Source organism: Entelurus aequoreus, linkage group LG12 (assembly GCF_033978785.1).
Source record: "Entelurus aequoreus isolate RoL-2023_Sb linkage group LG12, RoL_Eaeq_v1.1, whole genome shotgun sequence".
NCBI lineage: Eukaryota > Metazoa > Chordata > Actinopteri > Syngnathiformes > Syngnathidae > Entelurus > Entelurus aequoreus.
Window position 1 is genome coordinate 38,773,377 of NC_084742.1, and position 18,681 is coordinate 38,792,057.

Below are 18,681 nucleotides of genomic sequence, written 5' to 3' on the forward strand. Positions count from 1 at the left end.
ATTAAGTATTCTGATGCTATGTAGTGCCGGTGGTTTGTTGGTAAACAGACGACATGTGTTTTATTAAAGTGAATAATAAAAAAGCAGCTTTTGCAATAGTGTTGTTTAAAGGTGCAGTTGCAGGTGTGGCCACAGAATGGCAGTGTAAACCATGGAATATTTTGCAGAGGGTGGTCAAACTACCAAATTAAAGATGATCTTTATTAGTGGCCTGCATGTCGAGTGCAGCCCGTCATTGCCATTATAATCAACATTATAATTTGTTAATTGGTTAATTGAAGCAACTAAATACAAATGTATGCTTTTTTGTCTAATCAAAATAATCAATTGTTTCATATCTACAATCATTGTAATAAATTACGGTAGAAAATTGTTGAATTACGTTATATTTATAAATGATCAACTGTTAACCTGTAATCAAGGTTTCAATACATTGTGAAAAAACTTATAAAATATTTTACGAAATTTAAATATTATTATTAGGGATGTCCGATAATGGCTTTTTTGCCGATATCCGATATTCCGATATTGTCCAGCTCTTAATTACCGATACCGATATCAACCGATACCGATATATACAGTCGTGGAATTAACAACACATTATTATGCCTAATTTGGACAACCAGGTCTGGTAAGGATATGGTCCTTTTTTAAAAAAAATATTAAAATTAAATAAGATAAATAAATTAAAAACATTTTCTTGAATAAAAAAGAAAGTAAAACAATATAAAAACAGTTACATAGAAACTAGTAATGAATGAAAATTAGTAAAATTAACTGTTAAAGGTTAGTACTATCAGTGGACGAGCAGCACACACAATCATGTGTGCTTACGGACTGTATTGATATATATTGATATATAATGTAGGAACCAGAATATTAATAACAGAAAGAAACAACCCTTTTGTGTGAATGAGTGTAAATGGGGAAGGGAGGTTTTGTGGGTTGGTGCACTAATTGTAAGTGTATCTTGTGTTTTTTATGTTGATCTAATAAAAAAATACAAAATAAAAAACCCGATAATAAAAAAATCAATACCGATAATTACCGATATTACATTTTAAAGCATTTATCGGCCGATAATATCGGCAGGCCGATATTATCGGACATCTCTAATTGTTATCAATGTTAAAATAATTTAAATATTGCCACAGAATATTTTGAATTGACTGATTTATTTAAAAAGTGATTTGTTCCTTAAATTGATTTAGAGTGCACAGCTTTGTATTTTGAGATCAGCTTTGCATACTCCAAGCCTGAGCGGTATATCATCCGCTTCCTACCCGCATCCGAAAAGTCCACATGGAACAATCCGAAGCGGTTGTTGAATCCGTCCGCCCATTCAAAGTTGTCCAGGAGCGACCATGCAAAGTATCCGCGGACGTCGACGCCATCTTCTCTGATTGCTAGATTGATCACATCAACCTTAGTAGGTCAATATAAAACAAGGATGATGTATTAAACTATGATGTACCTTTTTCCACTTCCTGGATTGTGTCCTTGTAAAAGTCAGCACGCTGAGCATCTTCCATTACCACTGGTCCCACTTGAGAGAAGCCGTTTTCAGTGATGTAGACCGTTGGGTTATTGAAAGTGTCCTGTAGGGTCAAAAACAAAAATAGCCATCTTAAGGCCTGATTTACTAAGATCTAAATACCTCGCGCTAAACAGCATGTGCAATCTATAAAATAGTGTGTACCATTAGTGGGCGTGTTGCGTATGATGTCCTGAAAATGCGTGTGCAATTGACAAATGGTGCGGACCGCATTATTCAAATGAAAATTTTGCGTGTACTATATGAAGCATCACCACAGAGACACGCTCATTTGCTGCACGTTCATGTTATCATGCTCCTACATGTGGCATTTTGCTATGTTTCCAAACAAGCAGTTGACCTGTACCACTTTTCTGGGCATTTTAAAAGCAGTCGTGCGGTGCATCTATATTGAGACCACTAAAATGCATCAATTGACTTAGTTTTAATCAGCTCCTCAAGTGATCAAGGAGCTATGAAATTATAAAAGGATGTTGCTGAAGAGATTATTTTATTTCTGGCTGTCCAAACGTACAAGTAGGACGAAGGGTTCTGATGTTTCTGACAACAATTTGCACTTTAAAAAGCACAAAGTGATCAGCGTTTTGTGTTGTCATGATCCGTAAATGTAACAATATATTGACTGGTGACTGGCAAAAGCAGAATTTTTTTTAGTATTTTTTCGCTAATATCAAAAACACAATATCGTGAGCTGTTTAACAATACCGCCAGCCTTTCCACAATATCGCGATAAATATTGTACCGTGAGATCAATATCAAAATTGTATCGTATCGTGAAAATTTGATGTTGTTACATCTGTACTCTGTTGTGGCCGTTTTGATGATCAGCATATGTCTTGCATACAACTGAAGATAGAGACGCAAAATGGATTGCACGCCTTATTCTGCTCAGTGGTGAGAGTGTCCGCCCTGAGACTGGAAGGTCGTGAGTTCAAACCCCGGCCGAGTCATACCAAAGACTATAAAAATGGGACCCATTGTCTACCTGCTTGGCACTCAGCATCAAGGGTTGGAATTGGGGGTTAAATCACCAAAATGATTCCTGAGCGTGGCAACTACTGCTGCTCACTGCTCCCCTCACCTCCCAGGGGGTGAACATGGGTATGGGTCAAATGCAAACCTAGTGGGTGTGTGTGTGCGTGTGTGTGTGTGTGTGTGTGTGACTATCCTTGGGACTTTAACTTTATTCTGCTCACTAAACAGACGCAATCCCTTTTGCACACGTTCAGTAGATCAGCTTTGCGTTGGCCATCAAGTTTGCACGTTTTAGCACACGCAAACCTTTAGTAATTTAGGCCCTTAGTGTATTCAATCTTTCATTACCTTAATGTACTTCAGGAGCTTCCGTAAGCCACAGGGCACCACAGCCAGCCATGACACTCCACAAATAGTCCAATCCGGATCCAAGACTTCTTCCGCATCCCGGTCGCTCTTCATGGACATCCCTTTCTCGCATTTCCTCTCAGCTTTGACCTTTCGGGATGTATAGTAGTTCAGGGCAAAGAAGTCCGCAGTGCCAAAGACAGGAGGTTCATGTTCGGAGAAAGTAGGAAGTCTTGACTCGCCGTTATATCCCGCTTTACAGCTTTGAGCGTCAATGGCAGATCTCATCGTTTCAGGATAATCCCCTGTGACAAACAGCGGCCAGGCAAACCATCCAAGAGTGAACGCAAGGCAGCGATGGGAAGCGGCGACGTCATCAGCGCAGTCGGGGCGTAGCGGCTCGAGCCAGTCGCTATTGATCGCAAGTGACACCATTCCGCCTTGCGTTGGCCTGTAGAGGGAGTCGTAGCTGTGCCAAGCCAGGGCGTGGGCTCGCAGCATGTTGTGGCCCACCAGGTATGCCGCTGTTCCCGGTTCTTTTATCCCCGGAGCGTGGACGCCGTCCTCGTGGCCCAGCTTGGCGCATACGCGCGGCTCGTTGATAGTGAGCCAAAGTTTGACGCGGTCGCCGAACGTTTGGAAGCAAAAGCGGGCATAGCTGTCAAAGATGGCGGCCACGACGGGCGCTTTCCATCCACCTCGGTGCTGGAGGGCTTGAGGCAGGTCGAAGTGGTACAGCGTCACCAAAGGGAGCACGTGACTTGACAACAAGTCATCAATGACCTTGTTGTAGTACTGCACACCTGAAAGCAATTTATTCAGCAAATGGTTTAACTATGTGTTATACTTCATACCTTTTTGGTTGACATGCCCCGTGGTCCCATCAGGAAGGAGGCGTGCCCAGGACAGAGACAGACGATAGTGGGTCAGTCCAAGCTGCCTGATGCACGCCAGATCTTTTTCCCACAATTCATAGCTGTTGCAGGATACATCGCCCGTTTGCTCCCCACACACTCGTCCCCCCTCATGGCAGAAAGTGTCCCAGATGCTTGGACCCTTGCCGTCCGCTTGCCAGCCGCCTCGAACGAACAAAAACAAAAAAACATATGTCTAAAAGATTAATAACCCTTCAACGTCCGGTTTATTTCCCGTTTGTGCTGTGACGTCACTACCAGGTTGCCCACATGCTAGCGCAAGTTAGTAACAAGTTAACAACTGATGTTAAACAACGCCAAATAAACCATAAAGTAACTAAGTCTGATAAGTCTGCGTGCCAGCCGCCTCGAACGAACAAAAACAAAAAAACATATACGTCTAAAAGATTACCGTATTTTTCGGACTATAAGTCGCAGTTTTTTTCATAGTTTGGCCGGGGGTGCGACTTACACTCAGGAGCGACTTATGTGTGAAATTATTAACACATTACCGTAAAATATCAAATAATATTATTTAGCTCATTCACGTAAGAGACTAGACGTATAAGATTTAATTGGATTTATCGATTAGGAGTGACCGATTGTTTGGTAAACGTATAGCATGTTCTATATGTTATAGTTATTTGAATGACTCTCACCATAATATGTTACGTTAACATACCAGGCACGTTCTCAGTTGGTTATTTATGCGTCATATAACGTACACTTATTCAGCCTGTTGTTCACTATTCTTTATTTATTTTAAATTGCCTTTCAAATGTCTATTCTTGGTGTTGGGTTTTATCAAATAAATTTCCCCAAAAAATGCGACTTATACTCCAGTGCGACTTATATGTTTTTTTCCTTCTTTATTATGCATTTTCGGCCGGTGCGACTTATACTCCGGAGCGACTTATACTCCGAAAAATACGGTAATAACCCTTCAACGTCCGGTTTACTTCCCGTTTGTGCTGTGACGTCACTACCAGGTTGCCCACATGTTAGCGCAAGTTAGTAACAAGTTAACAAGTGATGTTAAAAAACGCCAAATAAACCATAAAGTAACTAAGTCTGATAAGTCTGCTTTCGGACCGCCTCAAACTAACAAAAAAAAACATTTATGTAAAAAATATTAATAACCCTTCGACGTCCGGTTTACTTCCCGTTTGTGCTGTGACGTCACTACCAGGTTGCCCAAATGTTAGCGCAAGTTAGTGTAACAAACTGTTCAGGATGTTCCAAATTACCAGAGTGTGTTAGGTAAGGAGGACGAGTTTTATCCCTCCAGAGTTGCCGTAGGGCTGTGACGTAGGGTGTGTGTTGTTGTTGAAGGTGTGTGGAAGATAACATTAAAGAAGTGGTGGAGACAGGACCTGCTCTTATGACTCCCATTTATTATTTTATTATTATATTGTCTGTCTATCTGTGTTGGCCCTGCGATGAGGTGGCGACTTGTCCAGGGTGTACCCTGCCCTCCGCCCGATTGTAGCTGAGATAGGCTCCAGCGCCCCCCGCGACCCCAAAGGGAATAAGCGGTAGAAAATGGATGGATGGATTGTATCAGTACACAGAATATGCGAACCCAGAATACTTGGCTACATTAGTAACAAGTTAACAACTGATGTTAAAGGCCTACTGAAACCCACTACTACCGACCACGCAGTCTGATAGTTTATATATCAATGATGAAATCTTAACATTATAACACATGCCAATACGGCCGGGTTAACTTATAAAGTGACATTTTAAATTTGCCACTAAACTTCCGGTTCGAAACGCCTCTGAGGATGACGTATGCGCGTGACGTAAACAGGCGAACACGGGTATGCCTTCCACATTGAAGCCAATACGAAAAAGCTCTGTTTTCATTTCATAATTCCACAGTATTCTGGACATCTGTGTTCGTGAATCTGTTTCAATCATGTTCATTGCATTATGAAGAAGGAAGCTGAGCAAGCAAAGAAGAAAGTTGTCGGTGCGAAATGGACGTATTTTTCGAACGTAGTCAGCCACAACAGTACACAGCCGGCGCTTCTTTGTTTACATTCCCGAAAGATGCAGTCAAGATGGAAGAACTCGGATAACAGAGACTCTAACCAGGAGGACATTTGACTTGGATACACAGACGCCTGTAGAGAACTGGGACAACACAGACTCTTACCAGGATTACTTTGATTTGGATGACAAAGACGCAGACGTGCTACTGTGAGTATGCAGCTTTGGCTTTTTTTTGCGTATGTACGTAACTTTTTAAAAATATATAAGCTTTATGAACCTTGGGTTAGGTGAACGGTCTTTTGGGCTGAGTGATTGTGTGTGTTGATCAGGTGTTTGAATTGTATTGGCGTGTTCTATGGAGCTAGGAGCTAGCAGAGGAGCTAGGAGCTAGCATAACAAACACGCAGGTGTTATTATGCAGGATTAATTTGTGGCATATTAAATATAAGCCTGGTTGTGTTGTGGCTAATAGAGTATATATATGTATTGTGTTTATTTACTGTTGTAGTCATTCCCAGCTGAATATCAGGTACCGTGAGTATGCAGCCTTGGCTGCTAAACATTCGATAACTTGACCGTATGTGCGCGTCACGTACGTAACTTTTTAAAAATATATAAGCTTTATGAACCTTGGGTTAGGTAAACGGTCTTTTGGGCTGAGTGATTGTGTGTGTTGATCAGGTGTTTGAATTGTATTGGCGTGTTCTATGGAGCTAGGAGCTAGCAGAGGAGCTAGGAGCTAGCATAACAAACACGCAGGTGTTTTTATGCAGGATTAATTTGTGGCATATTAAATATAAGCCTGGTTGTGTTGTGGCTAATAGAGTATATATATGTTAAGGCTGCAGCTAACGATTATTTTTCTATCGATTAATCTATAGATTATTTTTTCGATTAATCGGTTAATCTATAGATTATTTTTTCGATTCATCTATAGATTATTTTTCCTTTTACCGATTATTTTTTTTATTCAAAATGAAGATGAAAAAATAAATGTAGGCCAGTTTTTTCAAAAGGCATTGCTTTTATTTACAAAAAAAAAAAAGTATGGCCACTCAGTCAACATTGACAACAACATGACAAAATATTCTGTAACAATGTAAACATTTAAAACTTTTAACATTTAACAAAATTAAAAGTAGCTTATTTGCTTTTTAATCTGCAAATATAAAAGTAAACATCCAGTGCAAATCGTAATATTCTGCAATAGTATAAGCATTTCAAAAGTAAAAGTATTGCTTATTTTGCTTTAAAATGTGCAAAAATAAAGATAAACTTCCAATACAAAAAAGTGCCAATCTAAATATTCTGGAGCACTGTAAACATTAAGTATTGCTTTTAAAATGTGCAAAATAAACATCCAGTCCAACACAGTACACAATAACCAATTCTACTCATTCCAGTGAGTGACTAACAGTTGTAATGAAGAAAGGTTAGCATGTCTACATGCTCTGGTTCTTTTCTTGTTTACAATATTCCCAGCAGCTGAAAATAAGCGCTCAGAAGGGGTCGATGTGGCTGGAACTGAGAGCTAATTACCGGTAGCCTTCACCTCAAGCCAGGACTGCGAGTGAGCTGAGCTCCAGTTTATATTCCTAGAAGGTCAACGGGCTCATAGTAGGGATGTGCGTATCGATCCTGTGGTATCGATATATCGATACTCACACGCTACTCATTTGGCATCACTTTTCTGAAAAAAGTATCGATATAAACCAAAAAACGGCGTGTGGGGGGTGCAAGCATCACTTTCAGATGTTTTTGATGACTTACTTAACTTACTATGTGCTGGGACACCCCTGTACCTGGCAGAGTATAGAGCTGGCCCAGTCATGTGACAGGAGACAGCGAATGAGCGTCGTCAACGTGCAACACACACACAGCCAGCCGACAGCGATACAGCCAGGCATATCCAGTGTTGTCCAATTGTTGACTTAAAACAGGCATTGTTTTTTTGTTTTTTTAGTAATGTTTACTGAATATTTTTGTTTAAATGATTATCCTAAATTCAAATAATTTCCACACAGGGGAATTTACTGTTAGTTGAAAATTGCTTGAGTATTTAAAACAAGATAAGAAAGGGATAACATTTGGAGATTCTTCATCTTTGCATTAGTTTTATTTTTTTCCAAGAAAATCTTGAAATATATTATTGAATGTGATTTTGGTTTTAATCTGTAACATCATTTCTTACATTTCGAAAACATTAACCTATTTCATATTTCATTAATTGCTAATTATATCACAAACTTTAAAAAATAACTGCAGCTTCTTGCGATTCGGATTTGACAGTTAATTGGAAAGCCCTAATATCTAATTATTATTATATATAATATTTAATTTATTTTTCATATTTGTTATTTATTTTAATTTTACTTTTATTATATATTGACCATAATAAATGTGGTATAAATGGTCTGTATTTGTCTTGTGATTTGTCTTAAATAATAACAATAGTAATAATATTTTTGACTGACAAAAATTGCCAATAAGAAATTAATGGTATCGGTATCGATGAAAAGGCAAGATAAAGTATCGGTATCGTATCGAATCCTAAAAGTGTGGTATCGCCCATCCCTAGCTCATAGTGATGTTACTAGTAGTTGACTGGGAGGTGTTTATTATCATTTGGGGAGAGTCCGCTGCCTGATGCTCACCTGCTAAACACCTATCTGCTCGACGCTGAAGCGCTGACTACATGCGCTCTGAATACACACTGCTGATTGGCTGGTAACGTTTTGAATACGCACTGCTGATTGGCTGATAACGCTTTGTATAACGCTTTGTGTGTACCAATCAGATGGTTGTGTGGGTGGGACAATGCTGCGTGCTGAGACAGAGGCAGCCGCAGAAGGAGCGAAGCAGCTTGTTAGGACTTTAGCAGCTAAAGTTAGCTTTAGCTTAGAAACTCGTTCGGTACACCCCCGTACCGAACCAAAAGCCCCGTACCGAAACGGTTCAATACAAAACACGTACCGTTACACCCCTAGCAGATACAAATGACACATTCATGTTTTTGTGTAATGATGACAACGTATACTCGCGCGGACGATTGACTAGTTGATGGTTTTCTTTTCAAATGCTCGTTCATAGCCGTTGTGCTGCCTATGCTATGATAGGCCATTTACGCTCGACACAGTGTGCATACAACAACATTATTAGGCCGTGTATTGAAATACTCCCACACTTTTGACCACTTTTGGCGTGATTTTTTCCCCCTCGCTCGCACAGTCTGCTTTGCGCTCCGCCATGACGGTAGTGTGACGTAAATATGCGACGCGTCGACGCACAAAAACGGCGTCGACGTATTTACGTAACCGATGACGTCGACTACGTCGACGCGTCGTTTCAGCCTTAATATATGTCTTGTGTTTATTTACTGTTGTAGTCATTCCCAGCTGAATATCAGGTCACCCCCGGCTCTCACAGCATCTTCCCTATCTGAATAGCTTCAACTCCCCACTAGTCCTTCACTTGCACTTTACTCATCCACAAATCTTTCATCCTCGCTCAAATTAATGGGGAAATTGTCGCTTTCTCGGTCCGAATCTCTCTCACTTCATGCGGCCATCATTGTAAACAATAGGGAACTTTGCGTATATGTTCAACTGACTACGTCACGCTACTTCCGGTAGGTGCAAGCCTTTTTTTTATCAGATACCAAAAGTTGCAATCTTTATCGTCGTTGTTCTATACTAAATCCTTTCAGCAAAAAGATGGCAATATCGCGAAATGATCAAGTATGACACATAGAATAGATCTGCTATCCCCGTTTAAATAAAAACAATTCATTTCAGTAGGCCTTTAAACAACGTCAAATGAAACCATAAAGTAACTAAGTCTGATAAGTCTGCTTGCCAGCTGTCTCAAACTAACAAAAACAAAAAAACATGATGTCAAAAATATTAATAACCCTTCGACGTCCGGTTTACTTCCCGTTTGTGCTGTGACGTCACTACCAGGTTGCCCACATGTTATCACAAGTTAGTAACAAGTTAACAATTGATGTTAAAAAACGCCAAATAAACCATTAAGTAACTAAGTCTGATAAGTCTGCTTGCCAGCTGCCTCAAACTAACAAAAATAAAAAAAAACATTATGTCAAAAATATTAATAACCCTTCGACGTCCGGTTTACTTCCCGTTTGTGCTGTGACGTCACTACCAGGTTGCCCACATGTTAACACAAATTAGTAACAAGTTAACAACTGATGTTAAACAACACCAAATAAACCATAAAGTAACTAAGTCTGATAGGCACATATGCAATCAATAGCTTTAAGAATAGTTTACCTTATATGATGTTGAAAACGACGAGGTACAAGCGGTAGAGATGGATAGACGCCTAATTCGATAGTTTATCCTGCTTTTCTACATACCTTCAATTTGATACGCTGCAGTCGCTGCACCCCACGCAAAATCACATGGAAACATGTTTTAACCGGTTCATGTTTCGCAAGAGTGCTTATTTTATGCTCAAAAGAATTGTATCGTCTATGTGGAAAAAGCTGGCAGCCAAAGCGACAACACAGAGCGAGACGCTACCAACCCGGAAGTGATTTGCAGTGAAGCTTGGGACTCTTAAAACGTCAATGAATAAGGTCATTTTTTAATTATCTTAGCATTATTGTAATTTTGTCACACAATATATTTATTTTACAGTCACTATACTGTATTTGGTTTTGTTTTCAAGTTGAATGCCGTGCTGTTATTGTCAAATTTTACGTGCGTCGGTAAAGGCAGCATCAGTGTAATCAAAAAAAGCTAAAGCAACATTTTTATTGAACAAAAAAAAACATGTATTTAAATGTACATGTATGTAAAAAGCTGAGAAAGGAGCATACAACGCAAATATAACTTTAAAGTTTAAGTGCATGTAAAGATGTATACCACTAGATGACAGTAGAGTAAAGCAAGTGATGCCTTTAGGAACAGATTCAACACACAGTAAATTTAAGTTAAATTAAGAATCGTTATTGTCCTTGCACAAGCATACACAGTACTGTACACCAACGAAATTTTGTTGGTGTAAATAAAGTAAATATAAAGATAAATGTTAAAGTATGTAAAAAAAAAAAAATGTAAAAGAACAATATAAAAACTGGAATCCTAGACACTGATTGTACACTCTCAATGGAGCAGCGGTATATGAGGGTTGCATATTACATTACATCCGTTTTTCTTTTTCGTGGCCTAATTTACACGATGGTCAAGCAGCTAGAGCAAGGGTCCCCAAACTTTTTGACCCGGAGGCCGCATTAGGTTAAAAACATTGGCCAGGGGCCGGGTTCTATTTATTTATATATCACCTCCCCCACAAAGAGTAAAGCAAAGTGGTAGCTGGTTAATTAACTGGCACTCAGCATCAAGGGTTGGAATTGGGGGTTAAATCACCAAAAATTAATCCCGAGCGCGGCCACCGCTGCTGCTCACTGCTCCCCTCATCTCCTAGGGGGTGATCAAGGGTGCTGGGTCAAATGCAGAGAATATTTTCGCCACACCTAGTGTGTGTGTGTGACTATCATTGCTACTTTAACGTTAGCTTTATAGTTAAAAAGGTAAGTATGGGTAATCATAATAACAAATAGTCCATAGTCCAAAAGTCAAGGGTTACCTTGGGGGTTAGCTCCTCCTGTGTGCCGAGGCTAAAGTTGGTAAGTGTACCATCAGTAATTCCTAGGCTGGGATGGGTGGGAATAGGAACATTAATAATTAATCATTGTGGGCGTTAAATGGGTTATGCTTGTATAGCGCTTTTCTACCTTCAAGGTACTCAAAGCGCTTTGACACTATTTCCAGATTCACCCATTCACACACGCATTCACACACTGATGGCGGGAGCTGCCATGCAAGGCCCTAACCACGACCCATTGGAGCAAGGGTGAAGTGTCTTGCTCAAGGACACAACGGACGTGACGAGGTTGGTAAGAAGGTGGGGATTGAACCAGGAACCCTCAGATTGCTGGCACGGCCACTCTCCCAACCTAGCCACGCCGTCCCCAATCAGCTCTCCTCTGTGTGACCGTCAATTGGTTACAGACATATACACACATTTATATTTACATATATACATACATTTAACCACGCCATACGTTTTGATGAGCACATCAAAAGTATATCCCGCTCCTGCTTTTTCCACCTCAGAAACATTTCCAAACTCAGATCTATAGTATCTTATTCATTCCGAACTAAATGATCATTTATGCTCTTTTTTTCCTTTCATCTTGACTATTGCAAATTCACTCTTCACCTGTGGCAACAAAACATCTATAACTCAACTGCAATTAGTTCAGAACACTGTTCATTTCAGGATACAATACAACATGTTATCTATTACTTACAGGGTACTCAATAGTCAAGCACCTGCTTACTTGGTAGAACTGTTGTCTTTTCACCGTCCTGTTAGGTCACTGCAGTCTGCTGACCGCCTTTTGCTTTTTGTACCTCGTACAAAATTCAAAAGTAAAGGTTATACAGTCTTTGAGTCAGATGCCCCCAATTATTGCCCCTCCAGTGGACATTTTTAAAAGGTAGTAAAAATTAAAACACATGTAAGTGTGCATTCCTGTAATAATCCTTTTTTTATTTATTTTTGTATTTTATATATTAATTGTATAATCGGAAGAACTGCTTGATCAATAAATACATTCACTTACTTATAGCCGATTTGTCAAGCACACAATTGTCTCCTTCCAATATGTCACATGGTGCTATCTCATGTAACAATAAGTAAAAAGTAAAAAGGGTGTACCAAAATAGCTCTATTAATGTTCTGCTCTCCTGTTTCCACCAGAAGCAGTGTTATGAACCGTGGGCTTCAGGCCAAGGACACCTAAAAGAGTAATGGATATCTCCTGGGAAAGTAACCCTCCCGCCCCCTCCCGTCAGAGGTGGTGCAGCCGCATAGATGAACCTTTATATCATTGGAGAAAACCGGTGACATGGCTTTGGTACAAAGGTATGCTTTGGTTTACGCAACACTGCTGCTCTTGTTGTCACAACAGCTTATGATACTTCTCTATCAAGATCATATTAAACAGTAGAATAGATATGGGGAGAACAGAATATCTCACGATATCTGCATGACATTTCTACAATAGATAGTACTTTATTGATTCCTTCAGGAGAGTTCCCTCAGGAAAATTAAAACAATGGTTGTATCACAATACTCACAAATTTGCTAACGTATTAAATGGAAAAAACGCTATACGTATCATACATTTTTGATAAACCAATTGCTTGTATTCCGTCAAGTGATTTCTTCCCGGAAGTGAAAAACAGTGGTGGTCAACCAAGCCAAGATAGCCGTTGTGCAGCAAGCAGCGCACAACTCTCTGAGTACGCAAGGGCCCTAGATCTTCCTGTAAAAAGCAGATACGAGCATAAAGGCCTACTGAAATGATTTTTTAAAATTTAAACGGGGATAGCAGATCCATTCTATGTGTCATACTTGATCATTTTGCGATATTGCCATATTTTTTCTGAAAGGATTTAGTAGAGAACAACGACGATAAAGATCGCAACTTTTGGTATCTGATAAAAAAAAGCCTTGCCCCTACCGGAAGTAGCGTGACGTAGTCAGTTGAAAGGCTCCTCACATTTTCCTATTGTTTTCAATGCAGCTAGAGCGATTCGGACTGAGAAAGCGACGATTACCCCATTAATTTGAGTGAGGATGAAAGATTCGTGGATGAGGAACGTTAGAGTGAAGGACTAGAATGCAGTGCAAGACATATCTTTTTTTGCTCTGACCGTAACTTAGGTACAAACTGGCTCATTGGATTCCACACTCTCTCCTTTTTCTATTGTGGATCACGGATTTGTATTTTAAACCACCTCGGATACTATATCCTCTTGAAAATGAGAGTCGAGAACGCGAAATGGACATTCACAGTGACTTTTATCTCCACGACAATACATCGACGAAACACTTTAGCTACGGAGCTAACGTGATAGCATCGTGCTTAACTGCATATGGAAACAAAATAAATAAATCCCTGACTGGAAGGATAGATAGAAGATAAACAATACTATTAAACCATGGACATGTAACTACACGGTTAATGCTTTCCAGCCTGGCGAAGGTTAACAATGCTGTTGCTAACGACGCCATTGAAGCTAACTTAGCAACTGGACCTCAACAGAGCTATGCTAAAAACATTAGCTATCCACCTACGCCAACCATCCCTCATCTGCTCATCAACACCCGTGCTCACCTGCGTTCCAGCGATCGACGGTGCGACGAAGGACTTCACCCGATCACAGATGCGGTCAGCGAGACGGAGGAAGTTAAGGTGAGTTCGGCTGGTAGCGCGTCTGCTATCCATCTCTGTCCTCCTGGCTGTGTTGCTGTAGTCCGCCGCTAATACACCGATCCCACCTACAACTTTCTTCTTTGCAGTCTCCATTGTTCATTAAACAAATTGCAAAAGATTCACCAACACAGATGTCCAGAATACTGTGGAATTTTGAAATGAAAACAGAGCTTTTTTGTATTGTATTCAATGGGGTACCAATACTTCCATCAACCGTTTACGTCACGCGCATACGTCATCATACCTAGACGTTTTCAACCGGAAGTGTGGCGGGAAATTTAAAATTGCACTTTATAAGTTAACCCGGCCGTATTGGCATGTGTTGCAATGTTAAGATTTCATCATTGATATATAAACTATCAGACTGCGTGGTCGGTAGTAGTGGGTTTCTGTAGGCCTTTAAAATCTAACTATGCAATTGAATAGATCCCCTTCTTTCTTAGCTGCCACCTTACCGTGGTAGAGGAGTTGGCGTGTCCCAATGATACAAGGAGCTATGTTGTCCGGGGGCTTCTATGCCCCCTGAAAGGGACTCCCAATACAAACAGGCTCAGTGCAAGTTGTTTTACTCTGTCCTCCACCCTGAGCCTGCTGAAGTCTGTACATTTTTCCAAGATGACTCTTGTGTGAGTCCGCAATTGTTATTTATCGTGCAGTGTTTGTAGTTCAAATAATAATGATGTTGATAAGTAAAAAGTAATATTGTTTGCTAGAATTATAGTACCAATAAAGGTCTGCATTTTAAAATTGCCAAAAGTCTTTAGTAAATAATGGCAAGTGTGTATGTTAGGGCTTTGTGCACCTGTTAGTTGTCGTAATCCTTAAATAATGACTCAGAGTTAACTGTACACATTTCCCAACTGCAGAGGATAAATCTGCAGGGTTTTTTTTTCCTGCATGGTGACCCCACTTGTACGGTGGTAAGGACTTTTTGGTGGGAAAATGTCTGATTTAGCTGCCTTTAAGGAAGCAAAAATGTGTCCACCTTAATGAATGCCCTTGTACAGGCTTTTGGATTACATCAATTCATATTGGAAGGGATTGCTGTTGACTTAAGTCAATGTTTACGGAAAACAGCTTCTTAAATAGCCACTAAGAGGGACTTACAATGACATTTTTATGTGCATTTTCAGGCACCTAAACAGGCAATCTCTTTGTTTTGGAAGTATTCGTTTAAGGCCCCTGGTGGGCAGGCAGGAGCCAAGAACAATGTGAAGGCAATAAAAAAAAAAGACAATTTTTTCCGCTTTCTCTCACAACTAGTGTCTTATACTGTCTTGCGTGCAATGCTAAGGAGTAAGCACCATGTAGGTGTGTCCTTAGACCAGGGGTCGGCAACACAACAAGCTGAAAGAGCCATATTATACCAAAACTACAAAAAACAAATCTGTGTGGAGCTGCAAAAAATTTAAAGCGTTATAGTGAAGGCAACGCATGTAAGTGTCTATATTAGCTATATTAGCCTACTATCAAAATGACTATGTGTCGCAGGCTGACGCAAATCCTCTTTGCTGACAGAAATGTTGACATTTCTACACAGTCTACAACATTGGAAAACATTAGTAAAATGGACCCTTCATGGAGGGTGAAATAACTCCTGAAAGTCTTGGAATGGTCAAAGGTATAGATGTGTGTCTAAGTGGAAGGAAAAGGCAGGTTGTCTTCTTTTAATGGATTTATTTCAATCTTTGCAAGATGGGTAACGTTTGCTGTGGTCTGGAACAACATGGCACACAAACAAATGCAGAAATGCAGCCAATATTAAATACAGATAATGTGTCATGAGACATGCAAATATAAATTAAATACCCAGAGGACATAAGTGTGAGGGGCGTGGCCTGCGGATCTGCAGCAAGGTGGGATGTGCCAGGACCGGCTTCGAGATTAGCGACAGGTGCGTGGATGACACAGCTGACAGTGTTTGTCTGATCACCTGTCGCTCTGTTAAAGGGAGCAGTCGGGAAGGAGAAGGGGGTTGTTGATGGTCGTTGAGGGTGGCGAGTTGGCAGCGGAGCACGACAGAGAGACTGAAGGAAAACCATGTGTGTGCTCACTGGCAGATTGACAGACATTTGCTGAAAAGCATAAAATAACCATTTATTGAAAAATAAATCATTGTTCGCAAATATGATCGAAGCTGTCATGTCCGTCTCCGGTGATCCAAGGAACCCTGGGGAGCAAGACCTCCACAATAATTAAAACTAAATAAATGAGCTCAAATATACCTACAAACAAGGCATAATGATGCAATATGTGCATACAGCTAGCCTAAATAGCATGTTTGCATTGATTAGCTTGCAGGCATGCACTGACCAAATATGCCGGATTAGCACTCCAACAAGTCAATAACATCAACAAAGCTCACCTTTGTGCATCCACGCACAGCATGAAACTTTTGGTGGACAAGATGAGACAAAGAAGGAATGGCATAAAACACGTCTTTTTGAGGCAGCGTCGGAGAAAGTTGTACATATAAACAAATTATGGTGAGTTCAAAAAACGCCAAAATTTGTAGGACAAAACAGCGCTCGCCAAATACTCATCAGTGAAGCATGTTTGATTTAAACAGTGAGATTTCTAACAATTAGGAAGGTTTTTGTCATGTTTGTCCTCCTACAGAAACCATAATAAAACAATGAATATATTTTTTCTCCCCTTTTTCCCACTTTCATCCATTTTTGAAAAAGCTCCATGGAGCCACTAGCGTGGCGCTAAAGAGCTGCATGCGGCTCTAAAGCCGCGGATTGCTGACCCCGCCTTAGACCTTACAAACTGAACACCAGAGCCATAATAAAGACCTCATTTGCAGTTAGTCTTTTTTTACAGTGTTTACATAAAAATAGTAGCTGATTATTTCGTTGATATGCTGGCATCTGCTTGTACACAATAACAATGAATTGCTATATCATTATTTTACTCCACCCCTAGTTATACCGCAAAATGTTATTCAAATATGTCAATACTAAGAGATAACAATCAGCTTATACCTTGGGATATCAGTATTTTGTCCCACTCTTATTTGGACTGTGGCATTATAATTATTTTATTTTAGTGTATCAATATAATATAAAGAGATTCACGCCATTGTTATATTTTGTCCCACTCTTAGATGTAAAGTATTATACATTATCATAATAATGAAAGATACAATAAAAATGTGGAAAAAAAATTGTGTGTTAATGCAGGTAAATCCATCATCATTATTGATCTAATAAAAATTTAAAAAATGCACAATTAACCCATCTGCAGCACAAAATGACTCAACATCGCTGAGATGTCTCTAGTGTTAGTGGACCCGGTAGTCACAAGCTGCAGAACCAACTCATAATGGAATATGCTAAACAGCAAGTTGGTCATCTTGAAAAAAGAAAACAAACATGACCCAACAGTCGATCGACAAAGTATTGTTCCCTTTCTACAGGATGGTGGGGTTTTTATTTGTTGAATCACTTACAGTTTATAATACAGTCGTACCTCAACCTATGAGCACATTGTATTCCACAACAAAAGCCAATACTCGTATCTCAAAGCAAATGGATAGATGGATGAAGAGGACTTTCAAATCCTTTTTAGTTTGTTTTGATTGGCATCTTCCTGCTAACCTGACTGTCGCCAGATCCTTGTAGTTCGCTGAGCTCCACACAAAGATCTGGGAGCGAGGGCAATGCAAACTCCTTCAAGATAGCAAAAAATAATGAACCCAATCAGGATCGCTGGGAGGGATTTCATAGATGTGACGTAGCGCCAAACAACAATGGCGGCACGCAGCGAGGAGTCATGTGCTGACATTGATTCTGCTATTGCAACTGTTTTGTCGAGTCTATCGAATATTAATGATTTAAAAGATGAACTGAGAACTGTTCATATTGTGCTTGCATTGCACTTACATCATTAGCTACTACATGTCTTACGATTCACGATTTTGACTTACCTCAGTAACACTTTGTCGTGCTCTGGTTTTACTTGTTGGCCTCAGTAGTTTAGGAGCTGGGGAGCAGTAGGATCCATCTCAAAGTCCTCCTGGTTGTTGATTGACGTCACGCGCATACCTCATCATACATAGAAGTTTTCAACCGGAAGTTGCGCGGGAAATTTAAAATTGCACTTTATAAGTTAACCCGGCCGTATTGGCATGTGTTGCAATGTTAAGATTTCATCATTGATATATAAACTATCAGACTGCGTGGTCGGTAGTAGTGGGTTTCAGTAGGCCTTTAAAGGTGTTTAACATTCTTTACACATGCAAAAGTAGACTTATTAACTTAGATGATAAATTATTGATATTTAATGTTGATTAATCGAAATTAACCCTGTGATAAATCTGATTAATAATATTAATCATTTGACGGCACTAAATGCAGTACTCTAAACCATCCATGCGTATTCCCCCCCCATAGATGTACTGTGACAATATGGATATTTTGCGCCACCCTTAATTGTACAGCATCACTATTGATACTTGTTTTGATAATGTATCATGAACATTAGATGCTACACATCGCAATCTTTGACATTTTGTCCCCAATTCGCACGTCACCATATACGTATTTTGTCCCATCTTCAGTTAGTACTTTGACAAT

At 39.9% G+C, this 18,681-nt stretch overlaps 1 protein-coding gene and 1 long non-coding RNA gene across 2 annotated transcripts; both read right to left on the reverse strand.

Moving 5' to 3' along the window:
• Positions 1–667: 667 nt before the first annotated feature.
• Positions 668–10,351, reverse strand: LOC133662185 (cytosolic beta-glucosidase). The gene is made up of 5 exons (XM_062065943.1): positions 10,166–10,351; positions 3,733–3,957; positions 2,879–3,681; positions 1,475–1,598; positions 668–1,406 (listed from the first exon to the last, which is right to left on the reverse strand). Exons 1-5 carry the CDS (start codon positions 10,218–10,220, stop codon positions 1,198–1,200), a joined length of 1,416 nt encoding a protein of 471 aa, XP_061921927.1. The 5' UTR covers positions 10,221–10,351; the 3' UTR covers positions 668–1,197.
• Positions 10,352–11,189: 838 nt separating this feature from the next.
• On the reverse strand, positions 11,190–12,662 carry LOC133662186 (uncharacterized). The gene is made up of 3 exons (XR_009828076.1): positions 12,443–12,662; positions 11,401–11,467; positions 11,190–11,234 (listed from the first exon to the last, which is right to left on the reverse strand). It is a non-coding gene; the product is annotated as an uncharacterized LOC133662186 (long non-coding RNA).
• Between the last annotated feature and the right edge of the window lie 6,019 nt (positions 12,663–18,681).

Coding starts and splice junctions, on each gene's coding strand:
- LOC133662185 (XM_062065943.1), bottom strand. CDS start 10,220: ATGTTTCCATGTGATTTTGCGTGGGGTGCAGCGACTGCAGCGTATCAA. Junction 3,682..3,732: donor GGGGCATGTCAACCAAAAAG/GTATGAAGTATA, acceptor AATTGCTTTCAG/GTGTGCAGTACTACAACAAG. Junction 1,599..2,878: donor AGCTCCTGAAGTACATTAAG/GTAATGAAAGAT, acceptor TTGACCCTACAG/GACACTTTCAATAACCCAAC.